The sequence below is a fragment of the Fulvia fulva genome, chromosome 9, assembly GCF_020509005.1.
Source record: "Fulvia fulva chromosome 9, complete sequence".
In the NCBI taxonomy this organism is placed as follows: domain Eukaryota; kingdom Fungi; phylum Ascomycota; class Dothideomycetes; order Mycosphaerellales; family Mycosphaerellaceae; genus Fulvia; species Fulvia fulva.
In genome coordinates, this window is record NC_063020.1 from 763,270 (window position 1) to 779,443 (window position 16,174).

At 51.2% G+C, this 16,174-nt stretch overlaps 7 protein-coding genes across 7 annotated transcripts; 2 read left to right on the plus strand and 5 right to left on the minus strand.

Moving 5' to 3' along the window:
- Nucleotides 1-78: 78 nt before the first annotated feature.
- CLAFUR5_08988 (Peptide transporter PTR2) lies at nt 79-2,115 on the minus strand (the record flags this gene model as incomplete). Its single annotated transcript, XM_047908136.1, has 3 exons — nt 79-722; nt 775-1,197; nt 1,293-2,115. The coding sequence occupies 3 exons, from the start codon at nt 2,113-2,115 to the stop codon at nt 79-81; spliced, it is 1,890 nt and encodes a 629-aa protein (XP_047765812.1).
- A 586-nt stretch (nt 2,116-2,701) lies between these two features.
- Nucleotides 2,702-2,943, plus strand: CLAFUR5_08989 (uncharacterized protein; the record flags this gene model as incomplete). The annotated part of the gene is made up of 2 exons (XM_047908137.1): nt 2,702-2,813; nt 2,864-2,943. 2 exons carry the CDS (start codon nt 2,702-2,704, stop codon nt 2,941-2,943), a joined length of 192 nt encoding a protein of 63 aa, XP_047765811.1.
- A 1,283-nt stretch (nt 2,944-4,226) lies between these two features.
- CLAFUR5_20078 (uncharacterized protein) lies at nt 4,227-4,415 on the minus strand (the record flags this gene model as incomplete). The annotated part of the gene is made up of 1 exon (XM_059462922.1): nt 4,227-4,415. The coding sequence occupies one exon, from the start codon at nt 4,413-4,415 to the stop codon at nt 4,227-4,229; it is 189 nt and encodes a 62-aa protein (XP_059319103.1).
- A 1,000-nt stretch (nt 4,416-5,415) lies between these two features.
- Nucleotides 5,416-5,787, minus strand: CLAFUR5_20079 (uncharacterized protein; the record flags this gene model as incomplete). The annotated part of the gene is made up of 4 exons (XM_059462923.1): nt 5,416-5,469; nt 5,529-5,570; nt 5,624-5,692; nt 5,749-5,787. 4 exons carry the CDS (start codon nt 5,785-5,787, stop codon nt 5,416-5,418), a joined length of 204 nt encoding a protein of 67 aa, XP_059319104.1.
- Nucleotides 5,788-10,959: 5,172 nt separating this feature from the next.
- On the plus strand, nt 10,960-12,396 carry CLAFUR5_08990 (uncharacterized protein; the record flags this gene model as incomplete). Its single annotated transcript, XM_047908138.1, has 2 exons — nt 10,960-12,087; nt 12,157-12,396. 2 exons carry the CDS (start codon nt 10,960-10,962, stop codon nt 12,394-12,396), a joined length of 1,368 nt encoding a protein of 455 aa, XP_047766324.1.
- Nucleotides 12,397-12,545: 149 nt separating this feature from the next.
- Nucleotides 12,546-13,771, minus strand: CLAFUR5_08991 (uncharacterized protein; the record flags this gene model as incomplete). Its single annotated transcript, XM_047908139.1, has 2 exons — nt 12,546-12,970; nt 13,009-13,771. 2 exons carry the CDS (start codon nt 13,769-13,771, stop codon nt 12,546-12,548), a joined length of 1,188 nt encoding a protein of 395 aa, XP_047766325.1.
- A 616-nt stretch (nt 13,772-14,387) lies between these two features.
- CLAFUR5_08992 (uncharacterized protein) lies at nt 14,388-16,137 on the minus strand (the record flags this gene model as incomplete). Its single annotated transcript, XM_047908140.1, has 2 exons — nt 14,388-15,760; nt 15,813-16,137. The coding sequence occupies 2 exons, from the start codon at nt 16,135-16,137 to the stop codon at nt 14,388-14,390; spliced, it is 1,698 nt and encodes a 565-aa protein (XP_047766326.1).
- Between the last annotated feature and the right edge of the window lie 37 nt (nt 16,138-16,174).

Consider the following 16,174-nt stretch of genomic DNA (forward strand, 5'->3'; position numbering starts at 1 on the left):
CAGGCTGAAATGAGGGTCACTTTGCAAGAGTATGAACCTTTTCAACGTGCTACGTTCATGCGTACAATTGTTCGTCGCTCATACGTTATCGACGCTGTGTCTTCCCGCTTTCGTAACATCATCGACGGGCACTGCTTTCTCGCCGTACTGCTCAAGTTCATTCATCGCATCCTCAGTGTAGTTCAGTTTCCTGTAGAACATCCAGAAGAGGCAGCCGGCCACGAAGCAAGAAGCTGCGAGCCCAGTGTACATCCAGAGAAGCTTGGGGTCCACTGCAGTTGGCGACAAAGCGGCTCCTAAAGCGGCGCCGAAAGCATTCGTAAGTAAGAAAATGCTCATGATGAAAGACTTCATGCTAGGCGGTGCCTTCGTAAATGCATATTCCAATCCTGTGATGCTAGCAAAGATCTCAGACAAGCCGATCAGGAGATAAGCAGGGGTCTGAACGGCGACATGCACGTTGTTGGGTCCGAACGTTCCATCTGGTCGCTTCGCAGCGTCGCAAGCGCCAGGAGCATCGTAACAGGGTCCAGACTCATAGATCAGCTTCTGCACGCCCGCAGCGTACGCCATTGAGGCTGCACCGAGGAAGAAGCCCCAGGTAATCCTTGTAATTGGCTTGAACGAGATGCCGACCTTGCGGAGAGCAGGGTAGAAGATGCGGTCGCAGATCAGAATGAAGATGATGATTGTGATCGGATCTACGTTTTGCATTATATCGTCTGTTAGTGTCAGCTTGTAATTCTTAGGTCATACATGTCTTCTGGGTCATACTTGGAATTCCATGAAGTTGCATCTGCCCCGCCTGAGAGATGAAGTTGTTGATCATCTGTCCATAGACGACCCAGTAGATTGGATAAAACAGGAACACTTTGCACGCAACGAGAGCGCGGCGTACTTCCTCAACGAACAAGCCATCCCACGGCATACTTCTACCCTGTCGGCCGGTGGTTTCCTCGAGGTACTCTGGCTTGGCGGCGTCGAGGCTCTTGTTCTTTAGGCCGATCCAGCAGACCTTCAATGCATGCGGGATGACCGATCCCTTTGGAGGTCGCATGACATACTTCTTCTTGCCAGCGACGAGCACAGCTAGTCCAACGAAGAACATGCACAGACAGAGTAGATATGCTGTCCAGAACCCTGTGTGCAATTCCATTTCGGTAGTGGCGATGGAGGAAAGCGATCCCACGTTGATGCCTGTAAACACAAACAATCAGTATTTGTTCTGTGTGAAGATCTTTTGGAAATGATGTTGGGACAGAGTCAGCGTGTTGTTCTCTGGGCGGGCTTACAAAGATAGAAAATCATGTAGATTCTCTGGATCGTTACGGCAGGGTCCACGATGACTCGTTCGCCCGACTTCAACGTTCGTATGAAAGGCTTCGTCGACCGATATTGCTCTGCGATCATTGGGCTAACATTACTCTTGATGCCGCCAGTGCCAGTACCAATGATGACCATGGCAACGACCAAGCCACCTAGTGCTGCACCATTTTCGATGGAAACCGGCAAGGAAGTGAGGAAGAGGATGAGAATGCCGATTGTGTAGATGATGGCCGACCAGAAAATCGTCCAGTACTTCCCAAGATATTGATCTGCAACAATGGCACCCGCTACAGGTGTAACATAGCACCAGAACTGGAAGAAGTTGGTCAATCCCGTGGCTCCACTTTGATTGAGGCCAATCGCGCCGGGCAGTCCATTGGGATCGTGATAGCTGTTACTGATGTAGTTCTGGAGGGGACCTGAGAGCCCGTTGTACGTGAAACGTTCGCACAATTCTACCACTGCAACCAGGAAGGTCGACCAAGGCAAGTTGTCGGCAACTCTTCGCAAGGTCCTCTTCTCCTCCTCCGTAGGCTCACTGGCACCGACTGAACTCATACTGTTGGCATCGTAGGCAGCTTCGCTCTTGGTCATGATATCCCGGGGCTCCTCGCCACCAGCTATGTCTCGCACGGAATATCCGGCGATAGATGCCCGTGGCTCGACCTCAGTGGCGTGGAACTGCGCAACGACGCTCTCACGTTCGGCCATGTTGTCGACAAGTTCGTACTGACCGCGATCGGATGCTGAGCCTTGACCAGAGGCGAACAGATTGCGGAAGACTCCCATCGCGATGACCAGCCGCGAAGGCGGCGGCTATATACCTCTGGCGCGATCACCTTTGCATGTTCCCTCATTCGCAGCGCCTCCAGGATGGAGTTCGAGACTATTGTGGACCTGAGCCAGCTTTCCCTTTGTTGGCAATCGCGTGGAGATCGGTGCCACGTCGCCGGGAAGTCAATGGTGTCACCCGTCACGTGCGCACCAAGCGCTCCTACAGAAATGCTTGAGGAAACACCTCATCGTAACATCAACAGTTTCTTCGCCATTTCTGGCAACAGATCAGACATTGCAGTCATCAGAACGACATGCCTTCCTTGACCAAAGTAGACGAGCTCCTCCAAGAAGTCAACAACAAGCTCATTGCGGAAGGTACGACACACGACTGGCCTTTTTATCCCCTGTCACCCGATCTTAACGATATTCGCCAATCGCGGTGAACAAAGAGGAGGCATAAGTCTTGGGCCTGAAAGTCATCAAGGAGGATCTTATAGTCTGCAAATCCTACCGCGACTGGGATGGTGTCGAGCAAGACGAGCCGTTCGAGCCGCAGGCAATCCTTCTGCGAGACAAAGTTACATCGTATGCTGCGAACATGGTGCAGACCATCCTTGGGTCCATATCAATTCAGAGTCAAGACCAGAATCCTCTGGATGGGTATGATCCAGACAGTCTTGCCAAGATTCGAGTGGCTTCCAACCTTCAAGGTGAGTCCGCGATTGAATGAGCCACTTCAAGATGTTCAGATGGCTCACAGCATCATATGTCGACATCCACGCCGTGGCTAAAGATGGGCTGCCATCGAATGCAAGAGACCCAACTGCTCCCACGGCGTAAGAATCATCATAGCTGTGATTGTGCATATCAGCCTGAGAGTGCAGTATGCATCATATTAACGTATACATCTTGTTTGACTAGCCCGATCACAATGTGGGTAATTGTTGTTCCTTGTTCCCTTGGTTCATGTTCGGAAGAAGGTTCCGCAGCTGCGGAGAATTGAACCCAGCCAAGAACCCAGATTCGCGAAGTCTCGGGCAAGTCACATTCCACGGCACTACTCGGCTCTGTTGTCGCCCTTTCTCGGCCTTTTGTCACAAGCCTATATGTACAATAACGACTGCTGTTCCTCCCATTCATGGGCGCATGGTTTAGTGGTATAATACCTCTTTAGCATCGCACTAGTGGTGAGAGGGTTTCACAGATAGAGGTGGTCCTGGGTTCGATTCCCAGTGCGTCCAGCCAGTTTGGCCGTCTCATAAGTTGACGAGCAACTCTTTTTTTGCTTCCAAGCAAGCCAGCGTCAGCACTACTTTGGGAGACCGTTTCCGGGCCAACCTTTTCGCTTACTACTATGCTCCGCTCTCCGCCATGCATTTGCGATGGGAGTCGCGTCATGCTCCTTTGCGGGATTATTACTGCAGTATAGAGCGCGGCGATTTCCTCATGTGCAAAGCATAGAACCGGCAGGCTCTCTGGTCGGGTTTCTACGACACAGCACCTTCGAATCTGGCAGCTTCCAGGAGCTTAGGTGATCCGCGGATACCCACGACGTCCACCGAACCAAGTTGCGATCAGTCTACATCAGGCATGAGTGGAATCCGGACAGTATCTGCCCTATCATATTCCTCGTACTGTATAATCTGGAGCAGGTCCGTCACCCAATTGGGACTCCGAGCATAGCTAAAACTCCGAACTATTTGCCATCGCTCACAGATGTTGGATTGCAACTGATCTCCAGGACATGCCTTCTTGAACATCACTTCATTTGAACCTTGTCTTGATGTTTACTTCTTCAACTGGCACACACGCGCGTCGAAACCAACCATCATATATGTCCTCGTCGCATCGAGCACGATAACAGACATGACACCCGCCCCAACAATTGCCATCTGGGCCGACCCGAGTGTGATAACACATCTAAGCATTTCGAGCGTCGATGGAACACGCCATTTCGACCGCTTCGAACAGCGCGACTCAACTACCAAAATTCTAGTACCCAACTTCGCTTCACAAGCAGCTTCGCAGCTCAGTGACTCTGATATTCTGTATCGTGTTAGGACTGGATATGGAGAGATCCCTCAGCCTTACCGTTAGACTCGCGCCAGTAGAAGGGCAAACGATTAATAGCAGCACCCATCTCCACCGTCGATAAGCTTCCAGCAAGCACCCTTTTGGACCTGCCCGTTATAGTCGAGGCCACATCTAGAGTCGTCGTTGCTGCACTCGGCAGAAGAGTAACATTCTCCAGCTGTCGGTTTAAGGAGGGTAACAAGTGCTAGGCCGAGGGAGAGAAGTCTTGCGTGCCACATGTTGTTATTGAAGGTTGAAAGTGTAAATGTTTGCAGCGGTAAGAGAGTGTTACGTATAGTAGATCTTAGAATCGGGTCATCTCTGCAAGGTCGTAAGGGGATTACTAGTATATAAGTTATACACACGTTTGTTTACTTGTAATTAGCCCCTGTTCCAAAGACGTAAATAGAAATATTGAACTCTATTACAGAGTAACTTCCCGTGTTGTCTTACGCCTATTCCAAAGACGTAAATAGCATACTTATACAGTTGAGCTCACAAACACCCAAGGGTAGCGGGAGCCAAGAATTTCGTTTAAAGGTCGAATAATAATCCTATCAATCGAAAAGGCTCTAGGCTTATAATCTCCGCCCTAACAATGCTGCCCAAAGCTTCCGTACCTCTTCGTCGACTCCTGTCGCGATGTATATAACTACTTGTGTATCAAAGTCGAGGATCTATCGCTAGTCCGATAGAAGTTCGGATATGTTATAGAAAGTCAGATTTCAGGTACCCGGAAAGCGGAGCATAACTTTGTCACGAGGGGTTAGTGTTAGTTGGCTTAGCAAGCTCTCTTAGCAGGCGAAGAGTCAAACTTGCGTTCCGGAGCGTGTTCCTGGGTTCGACAACAATGCAAACGAGGATGTCTAATCATGCTATGTCGAAATTTGCGGCCCCTGTTATTTTGTTAGGTAGGTCATGTACCTGTTGTGTCACTGCATTTTGTTCCTCGTGCGTGCTTGACAACTACCTATAGCCGTTGTCGTGCACTGACGGCTTGGCAGCTACAGTACATGTGTGCGACTGTGCCATCGATGAGGCCCGGGGCTGAACGAGCCGTGGTGACTAGACCGCCGCCACAGAGATTCACTCACTTGTCAAGGTCATCTTTCGTTTTGAGTCATAACATTTTACGACTCTTAAATCGTCTGCTCTATAAAACGAGCGTAGTATCCCTCTATCCCCGTAGCCATAGCATGGCTCCAACGTCCACATCTAATTTGTAGGTCGTAACTTGGCTTAGACACAGCATACGTTGACTTGGCCAGCTCCTTGGCCAACCAGGCACCATTTCTACGTAAATTGTTAGGCCTCTATACTACTAGAGGTATTCAAGATTGCGAAGAACATACAGCATTTGGATAACAGTTGGGGGAAGTGCCGCATGAGTATGCATATCATATCGTTAGCCGAGCTCTGGACCTATACTCTACACACGAGAGCTTACTTCAATCTGCGAACAGCCGGGATAGTACTGTCGTTTGTCGAGAGTAGGTCCACCAAGGACCACATTGACCTAGAAGGCTAAAGCTTAGTATATGTTCTTCCGCGTAACGAGGGTAGAGGACGTACAAGAGCAAGGGCCGTGATAAGGCTAGACCAGGTAAACATGGTGGTTGTAGTCGACACGATATAACTTCGAGGTAGTAGATGTATAGTTCGCAGTACACTCTGTCTGTAGTACACCGTCGGAAGATGAAGCTAGACTACTACGTCGTTGACGATTATATATACTCTAGCTAGACTTAATGACAGGCTTGGTGCTGACTAGAAATTGCACAGTCCCTCGACTCCCGAGTATCTTTGAGTACGTATATTCCGGAGTACACGTCAGGCTTGAGTATTTATCGTCTCTACGGAGTGTTTGCAAGACTCTAGCTAGGATTGTCTAGGAAAGTCGCATGGCGAGGCTTCTGTAGTAGCGTTTTAGACCAGTTGATGTTGACGCATCTAGGTTCCTGGTAGCTTTGTTCCTCATCTTTACTATCTCCAAAAGGAGCTATGGGTTCGTCGAGGGTCGCTTGGGGAGATTACGCAGATCGCAGTCCTTGGGTGCTGCCGATGTTCGTGGACGACATAAGCCGCAGTCCTCGCGATCTAGGAATGTCCAAGAGATGCCAGGAATGCTAGGGCAGTCGGCTGAACGAGATGTTATACCGTGTGGTGACTAGACCATTGGATTCGGCCTCTGTCGCTTCTTTGTGTTCGGAGAACACAATACGAGAGGAAGGTACTGAGCTGGACGATGAGGAAGCAATACTGGAAGGTTCCGTACACGTGATGTACTCAATGTTCACAGGCGCCTTGAACGCAGGCGGCACAGTATGCTCCGCACTATCAAGGATATAATCGATGGAGTCCTTTGAAACCCCGTGAACAACACACTTAGAAATAAGCGACATGCTATGCTAGTTTCAAGACGCAGCAAATCCTTACCAGACAGGCCATGGGTGGCCTTGAACCTGAGCTCATGAGACCCGCGTTGATCCGTACGAAGGGCCACAAGTTTCGCCGCACCCCAGCAATCGCCGCACCCCAGCTCGGATTCTCGCGTTCCGACACATGGTGTTGCTGGCTTGTATCAATTGCCACACACGCTCAAAATACACGATATGTAGCTCAAATTGCTCAGAATAGCATCGCGAATACAGAATTTGAGAGCCTGTGGGCACTATAGTGGGCTCCATGGTGTGTTGTTGTATGTGGTGAGGTGGTGAGAAAGCAAGAAACGCGTGAATCTCGACACGGGCGCATGGAGCTTTGGTGGGGCTCTCACCAAAATCCCATGCCGAAGCGTCAACACCAACCTCTCGGCAACACAACGTGTTTTTACGCGATATGAGTATGCAGAATATGGAAACAGATAGCTGCAAACACATTGGGAAAAGAATTAAGTTGATATGAGCAGTATTGGTGGTGTTGATGATAAAAAGTCACTGGGGTGCGGCGGTTGCTGGGGTGCGGCGAAGCTTGTGGCGTAATTATCGCTCGGCAGCCCCTACACTTAGCCGCCTGTCGTGGCCCTACGCAAGCTCCGGGACGACGGCGACTTCGTTTCGGGTGCCTTCGCTCAATCATACCTCTTTAGCATGTCTTGTCTTCGACAACATGGCTATCCAAACTAGAGGTGGTCCGGCGTTCGAGTAAGATATCGTGAACACGTAGAGCATCTGTCCAACATCTAATTGAATTTCTCAGTTCGCCGTGCGTCCATCGAGGTGGTCCGTGTGCTTCTCTATGTTCAAAGATGGAGGGCGTTCGGGTCTGGCTTTCTTTTTGCTCCTTGAGCGAAACTTTCAGGGAGTTTGATGAATTATTTTACATGCTTCAGAGCGCTGAGCAGTTGCTAAATGTCAGGGAATCTAGAATGTATTTAACCTCAGTTGCCGAGTGTCGAACCAGCCAAGAGGCTGATGATCACAGCTGTGAAAGAGCTTTTGAAGGCCATTGTATGTGTCGTGAATGCAAGGATATCCTGAGTGGTAAGAAGAAGGCGTTGGTAACACAGAAGAGATGGGCAAGACGCAAGATCTTATACTGAGACCAGCTGATCGACGACTGCCCTTGTCGTCATTGTGTAGCCTCCGCTGGCTCACGAAGGCCCAGTACAATCTCGTCCTTGACGCAGCCTCCGTGTCTCCACTGTTGGTACGGGGGCCAGGCAAAGATCATTGGACAAGGAAAAGACCAACACAATCAATAGGCTACGGAATGAGAGACTTAGCACGACGAGCTATTTCCCTCGGATCTGCTTCAGCCACCGGCAGAAGTCCATTCTCTCATTCATGTCTTATGGTAGCAGGCTGAGTCGACATCTGCTCGAGCACCCCCTAGCATGTTCTACGACGGAGGCGTGTAGTCTGATGGCCATAGCCTGGCAGAGTACACAGTAGCCATCATTGTGCGCGTTTGGACAGACGACATGCACTCGGTCGTGGCCAGCGTAAGCTCCGCGACTCGAAGTCGTGACAGTCTGCTGGTCACTCCAGATAGAGTCACGATCTAGCGTCGCTGCTATACCTCAGCCTTCGTGCCGCGTGTGCCGACTTTGCTATTCCGAGAAGTGTAGGATAGATCCGATCGTAGGATCAAAATTCGAGACATTCCTCCAGAACGCTCTTGACGGTACATTGTCTGGTTCTTTCTGCGTCATAACGGAGCAACGTGTAATGCACATTCGAAGAGCCGACGGGATTGATGGGACCGACGCTGCAAGACTTGACATGAACATGATATGGTGTGCCAAGTCGTGCATTATAGAACGCACTAAGTTAGTGTGAGTGTCTTGTTGATCCATCGCGGACCCGCCAAGGGAGCTTATCCAGAGCTCACATCGGGACGATCAGCTGCGTTCTTATTCATCCTTCGCGCATTTTCGTAGCGTTCAACGCGGCAATTGTGTTCCTCCACTCTGCGAAACGCAACATCAATACAATCCTCACAGCGCTCGGCACAGCATCAGACGCAGTAGGCAGGATCCAAGGCTGACACACCTTGCTACCCCTTTCGTTGTAACTGGTGCTCGATCATCACACGGCTTGCCTCATCGACGATCAGATTGCGAGATATAACAAGGTCACAATGGCACAACGAAAGTCTCGAGGATGTCGTACATGTAGGCGACGGAAGTCTGGCGTAGGTCGGCTCTGCGGTGGCTGCAAGAGCGCCAGCTAACCCAGCGCTCTCAGTGCGACTCACGTCGCCCTTACAGCTTGCGGTGCGAGGAGCGAGGCTTGACTTGTGAAGGATACTTACATTCTGCCTCGGAGCATTCACAAGCTCCCCGTTCACATGGCAAAGATTACCACGGCACGCGTGGGGGAGTCATGGGTGATGACAGTGTTCAGCTGTTGCCTCATTCTTTGCAAGCTTCTGCACTCAAAAGCTCCTGTTTCGATGCAGCTTGGTTGACAATTGCAGCCAGCAAATGGAAAGCCTCACGCGTACCAGTGGCTATCGAGTGTCGCAGGCTTACATGTTAATGATCATGCTATACATACGGCCTTTGCCGCCGTTGCATTTACTCGTCTGGGACAGGCCAATACCGATTTGGTCATGATGAAAGAAGGTCAGGCTGCGTACGCCAGTGCTCTATCTCGGACGCAGGCCCTACTCTCCTCCGCGAGCACAGTCGACGATGAAGCGCTGGGTAGCGTCATGCTGCTGGCACTCTACGAGGTAGAATCAACGATCGTTTCACTTCCGTCCTTCTGCTGACGTAGCTCTCCAGATATTACGCAGCTCCTCCCGGGATCGTATACCCGCAATGCTGACTCACATCAAAGGATCCTGTGAATTGTTACGGCTGCGAGGGCCAAAGGCGTACACAAGCCCGACCAGTCGCGCGATGCTCCAGGACGTGCGTTGGAACATGATGAGTATGGATGAACCCGCAGATACGGAAGCAAAAGTCATTACAACCACTAACCATTGTCCAGCCCTTTGCATGGCTCAGCGCCGTCGCGATGTTCTCTCGATCCGGGGATGGCTTGCAGTCCCATGGGAAAGTGCTACCAAGTCTACTAGGGACGTATTGTATGACAAAATGTCAGCCATCCCAGCGCTTCTCGGGCGTGTAGATAGGCTCATGCTAGTGGAGCCGTCGCAGCGTGCTGATGCGGGCTTTCGAAAGCTCTTGGTTATGCTGGAGTCAGCACTTGGAGACTTGGCTGTTTGGCGGCAATCAGCGAACTTGAATGGCACTTCGACAGTGCACATGCTTTCTCGCATAGAATCTAGCAAGCGAAAGAGAACACTGGCAGAGTGTGAAGCTGCAGAGCTTGCAGCGCTGTCTTCCGCGTTGCAGCTCATACTTCACCGCGAGCTCCATCACGTCCACCTCAGACTTCGGGAGCGATCCGACGACTATCATGCGCCTGCCGAAGGGTCGCAACTCGATTCAACAACACCTACAGAAGTTTCGCGATACCTTGCTATGGCAGCATCAGACTCGGACGAGATAACTCGTTGCCTAGGCTTTTGTCTCGACTCCAAAGTGGGATATTTAGGTGCTATGCGAGCAATCTTTCCGATCATGGTCGCCAGCTCCTTCCTCCATTGGCGCGGAGACCCAAAACTCGATCACCTTCGGAAGCTTACGGAGGAGTACCAACAGCGATCTAGATGGCCGATTGTCGGATTAATGGAAGATATATCTAGTAGTGGTTACCATGGGGACGTACGATATTGAGTGCCTAGCTGGTCAGACCGGTGGACGCTGTAAGACTTTCACGTGAGCCAAGACCTTGGTATGCTAGCCGCATTGGAGCTAGCGCTGTTCAGTGGCTGGGGAGGGGAAGTGCTTTCGATATTCCTTCCGCCTTCATATCACGACCTCGTCTACATTCAACAGGGAACAGCTCGACTAGAATAAAACATGGATCCATGAACGCATACGTGTCTTTCGCGGCTCAGACTGATGGTTGTTACGATGAGTAGCCGCCGTTTGAAAAATATTTCCGCACCATTGAGCAGCTCAAGCACTTCCGATTCTGCAACACATCACTCGGTTAACGACGGACTGCTGTCCCGTGTCTTTCTGTCATCACAAGATGTAACATGAGGAACGCCACTGCTTGCCTCCAGTGCAGAACCAACAAGAGAAAGTGCGTTGCACCGACCGATCGCACCAAATGCAATCACTGTTTCAAGCGAAACACGCAATGCTCTTTCGAGCCTCAACCATCAGTCCGGCACAACGTAGCACACTCTACTCAAGATGGAGCGATACGAGTACCTCATAGCGATCCGGATCCCTTCGCACGCTATGGAGAGCATGCTGTCATGAGCATGATTCACACATACATCTATTTGATCCACGACAGGCCTCATTCCGTCTTCCACATCCCATCACTATGGAGAACGATCACCTCAAGACGTATCCAGCTGCCGCTATTGCTGAGTCTGTGTGCTTTCGGTTCGAGGTTGTCCGCCGAGAGTGCAGTACGGGATCTTGCGCCGGAGCTCACTCGCTGCGCCAAGCAAGCAGTGCAATCTCAGCTTGAAACTGTGGATCTGGAGACGATACAGGCATGCATACTCATTGCAAACATATGTGCAGTGGAGCTCGAGCCGTCGCTGGAAACCCTTTACTTTGGCATTGCTACTCGTATGGCGCAGATTCTGGGGCTCCACCGGACATACTCACAGCAAGGCACGATACTTCAGGAGACCCAATGCAGAGTCTGGTGGACATTGGTGTTGGCAGATAATTGGTGCTCTGCTGGTCTTGGAGTGCCCCGTCAGCTTGACGGACAAGGAGGCGATGTTCCAATGCCAGTGGATGAGTACGTCTTCCAGCTAGCTTCGTCAGATTTGCTGCATCATCCACCACAAGCAGATACCAGGCAACGCTTGTTGGCTCATATGATACATTTGGTCAGAATTCTTGGACCAGTTCATGAGCTCAATTACAAGCTCGCGCAAGGGGACTTGGCAGAGATTGCCGCAGCTGAGCCCGTGTATGCTTTGTCAGATCGCTTAGACGAGTGGCATACAAGTTTGCCCTCTTATATGCGACTGGAAGATGCGAATCTCGATCGCTACCGTGCAGAGGGCCTTGGAGGGCCTTTTGTGGCTTTGCATCTGGGCCATCACCACTACTGCACTCTGTTATACTTTCGATATCTGGATGCGACGAATGGGCCAACGTCGGCGTCAGAAGCTTATGCCCGACGTTGCAAACTCCATGCAGCTGCTTTCAGCGAGCTTCTTCGCAAGTCCGGGTCCAAAGCGGGCTGCGAAGCTGTCTATGCAACTGTCGGGCATATGACGGTTGTCTCCTCCGCAGTGCATCTGCATACCCTTCTCTTGGGCGAAGCTAGCGGAGTGGCCCAAGCACGAGCGGATCTCACGTCCAACTTCGCAGCCCTTATTGAGCTGAAGAAGTATTGGCCCTGCTTGGAGCATCTGGTGAGTTCGTACTTTATGCAAAACAAATTCCCCCTTCATATTCCGCAATGTCAGCTGACTTGGTCACAGGTGGGACGTCTTCTCATCTTTCAAAAGTCCTGTCTAGCGACTGGTGGCACCAATACCCATAAAGTGGATAAGTGGATGACTCGTTTCTTGATCGAGCATTCACGGCCCGTGGAAGAGCGAGTGGACTTCCCACAGCCTCAGCTTCGGGATCCAGAAGACGTCTCCCCCAAGCCAATCGATACGCTATATGCTCGGGAGCATTTCGCCAACCAGGCCTTGGCTTCGCTCTGGCAGGCATAAATGCATGCACTCGCTCTGACGACTCGACGACTGAGAAAAGATACTAAGTCGTGCTGTCGATTTGGCAAAAATACTAGATGTGACTATACTAGTGACTACTTCGACCAGACTGCTTGCTTTTCCTGAGCACCCCGTTACTAGCACCATGCTCAACTCGGATATGACGGGATGTCAACTAAGCCAGTTGCCACAAAATTGTAGCAAGATCCCGAGCAGCCAATGTTCCCTCCATTTGCAATAAGCAGCTTCTTCTTACCACCGGCAGCACTGTTCTGTGGTGTATCGATGATGCGCAAAGATCTGGAGTACGCAGACCATTGGCCAACGTTGACCGGCTTCCATCCATTTGGATCTGCGGCATCCGTGTTGACGAAGACCTCCTCCCTAGAATTGCCATTGGCAATGAATACACCGTCGCCGGCTGTACTGGAAGGGTTTGCTGTCCAGACGACGTACGGGCTGCCGTTGGGATTGAGATTGCCATTGCTAGGAATTATGGGCGCTGGCTGCTCGCTTCCGAAGGTCAGAGGACTATCAGAGACCTGATGCTTGTCAGTCACTGTGCAACATGCCTCTTTTGGCAACAACTTACTTTATGATAGACTGGACAACCTCCAGCAATTGGTCCACCACAATACTCGAAGGTCATGACATACTTCTTGGATTTCGGACTATACGCAACAGTCGTCATACCGGGTCGATCGCCATAGTTGGGCTGCGCACTCCAGGTCCGCAGGTCGCTTGTGGTCTTGTGAGATAGCTTCTGGGCATGTTTGGGATCAGTCTGCGTCGAATAGTAGCAGACTAGTTGATTGTTGTAGACCATAAGGAATGGTTCCCACACTGCTTTATTGTCATTGGTAATCGTCTCAGGACCATCGCCATACACAACATGACTAACGAAGCTCCATGTCGACCCGCTGTCAGTACTGGCATATACATCGATGTATGCGTGGCTCAAGTTTCGAGGAGTTGAGGCGCCAGCGATCAAGATTGTGCCCTTGGGATACGCTCCTATTGCTTGCGGGAGCGTATAAAAGTTTGGTTGATACCACACACCCCAGCCGTTGACCTGATCCTGAACTCTCGACAATGGTTTGAAGCTGGCACTGCCATCGGTAGACTTGTACACAGGCCAGTACGCGATGTCGACGTTTGGGTCGTAGTCTTCCCAGGAGAGCAATATCGACTGGTCTGGAAGTTGAAGCGTGCGAGCATACAGAGTCCTCCAGCTTGTGTAGTTCTCGGCTGGGTAGAAGACCCCATTGTCGTTAAAGTTGCTCCAGGCTGCCGGCGCTCGAGGACGAAGGTCTACTGCCGTTGCTGAGGCAGTGGATAGGAGTGCACATGCAAAGACTGCGATGGATTTGATCATGGTGAAGATGGCACTGTTGCCTTGATCCAGTCAGTCAGTCATTCAATCACTTCAAGACGCACTTATATGCTCAGACTTCCTGATGGCATAGCATACCTCTTCCCATGGGGTCCCCGCACGCCAGCCAGAAAAATCTAAGCAATGCATGCCATAGCGGCTTTGATGGCTTCTGGTTGGTGGAGTATCTTATGTTGTTCAGCAGAGTCTTTGCAAGGCGATCTGGTCTACTGATGATTACGACACATCTACGCTACCTCGGATGGAAGGTCAAACCATGATGACACTGCACCTCAGTTCAAATCCGCTAGCGTGCGGGTTTGAGTGGTTGCGATAGGTCAACCTGAGCCAGGAGCAGACACACACCAGTCAGAGCCAAGTTCCACAGCCTGCAGCAACAAGGTCTGCTGGTCCACAAATTTAGCGATGAAGAGTACAATGGGCTTCGACACTACCTTGGCGTCGCGTCTGAAAGGGCGCGTCACGCGATACACGTTCTATCACTTGTCGTGAGTCGCTCCTCCGGCGATACGACGCTGGAAAGCTATCGGACAGCCCTTACACGACGGACAGTGAAAGCACATAGCGCTCATACGGAAGGAAGCTCGTTACGACCATCTCATTCAGCCGTAAGAGCATATGGTTCAACGACAGCAATGCCAGTATTGGCAGGTATCGTGATGGATATGGGGAATCCGCCATAGTCCGGATCCTCGCTAGGCATGATTGCGAACTGCCCACTTCTCGTCTCGTCACCGTTGAGCAATCGCAACGTTCTTAATGCACCAGAAGCTACATCAACCTCCTTCTCCTCAAACCTGAGCAAGCCGTTGAAGCAGGTCTGCGGGTCAGTCGATGTGAAACTGACTTGAAAGCCCCAGCCGATGAGCAGGAACTCGTTCTTGCCCTTGTGAATCACTATTCCCGACCCAGCAGCAGGTCGACCAAACACGAAGGACCGCTCAATGACGAGATCCCAACTACCAAAACGAGCCGAGACGGGGAGAGACGGATCACTGCCATCCTCTCGGATCTCGTCGAAGAAGAAGCCAATACATCCGTCCGTGCGCGCCTGAGCTTCCAGAACATAGGTCTTCACGCTCTTCAAGAGAGCGTAATGTCTCCGAAACGGGTTATCGGGAAGGGAAAGAGTGTCGATGCCGAAAGGCGCTGTACCAATGCATTGGTATGACCCAGGAGCAGTCCAGATCCTACGAGCTCCATACTCGTCTCGACGCTGTTCAGGGATGAGAAGAGCTTGACCACGATGACGATATGCCGCACAAGAAGCGGCATAGTCGTTCAGATATATATCCGGAGCAATGAGATCCAAAGATGGTGCGAACGTCTTCCAGATATCCAGCACGTTGGTCACTCCGCCGCCGCAAGGATAGTCACCGGGCTTGTCTCCTCCGGCTGCCACGGGCGCGTTCTCATCGTGCGTGTCACCGGCATAGTTCTGCCAGACGTTGGTGTATAATGGTAATGGGTAGGACTCCTTGCCAGCAGCTGCAATGCCTTCCACATATAGGCTGTAGTGATATGCCATGAACAGCTCTTCGACGAAGACTCTCTTTCCAGGCATGTCATCCCAGGTCTTGATCCTGCTCAGCTCTGTTGTCTCCAGCTCACCAAAGTTGCGTCGGAAAGCCTCATTGTGCGAGTTCCACTCGTTGTGGATTTTCGAGAGCAACTTTGACGGCAACGGCTGGTTCCAACATGCTTCAGCCAAAGGCGATCGGTCTCGCGGATCTCCTAGCAGACTGACTTCGTTCTCTACCTGGACCATGATCACGGTGGCATGCTCTTCATCGATGGCCCTGATGTGGCGCATGAAGGCAGAAAATGCTTTGCCATCTGCGCGCTGTGCCTCGGCGCCAAAGATCGAGACTACGTCTCCCATCTTCTTCTTGCCGTCCTTCGTCCCGATCTCTGCCCTTGGGCAACGCTTTGGGTTCTGCTTGACCCATGCCGGTGTATATGTCGATAGACCTAGGGAGAATCGGTCAGTATTGGCGATACGAAGGGTAAATGGCGTCTGTACCATTTTTGAAGCTGCCAAACCATAGCAGAACCAAACGCAAACCATGTTCTCGGGCACCACGAATGGTCTGATCAAGCTCGCCGAACTGGAAGTCGCCCTCTGTCGGCTCGATCTGCTCCCAAGTGACGCTGCCGAAGACGGTGTTCAGATTTGCAGCCTTCAACCTTGGCCATACACTCTTCATGTAGCTCGCAGAAGTGAACTGCGAGTTCTGAACCTCTCCATCTAGCATAAGGTATGGCGCGCCATCGACATTGAGTTGCTGAGATGTCTGTGTTCTGTGCAGATAAGGTATGTTGCTCTCCATTGCTACGATTTCGCCCATGTTTGCAGGAGTTTTTGTCTAGGCGTTGCATTTGGCA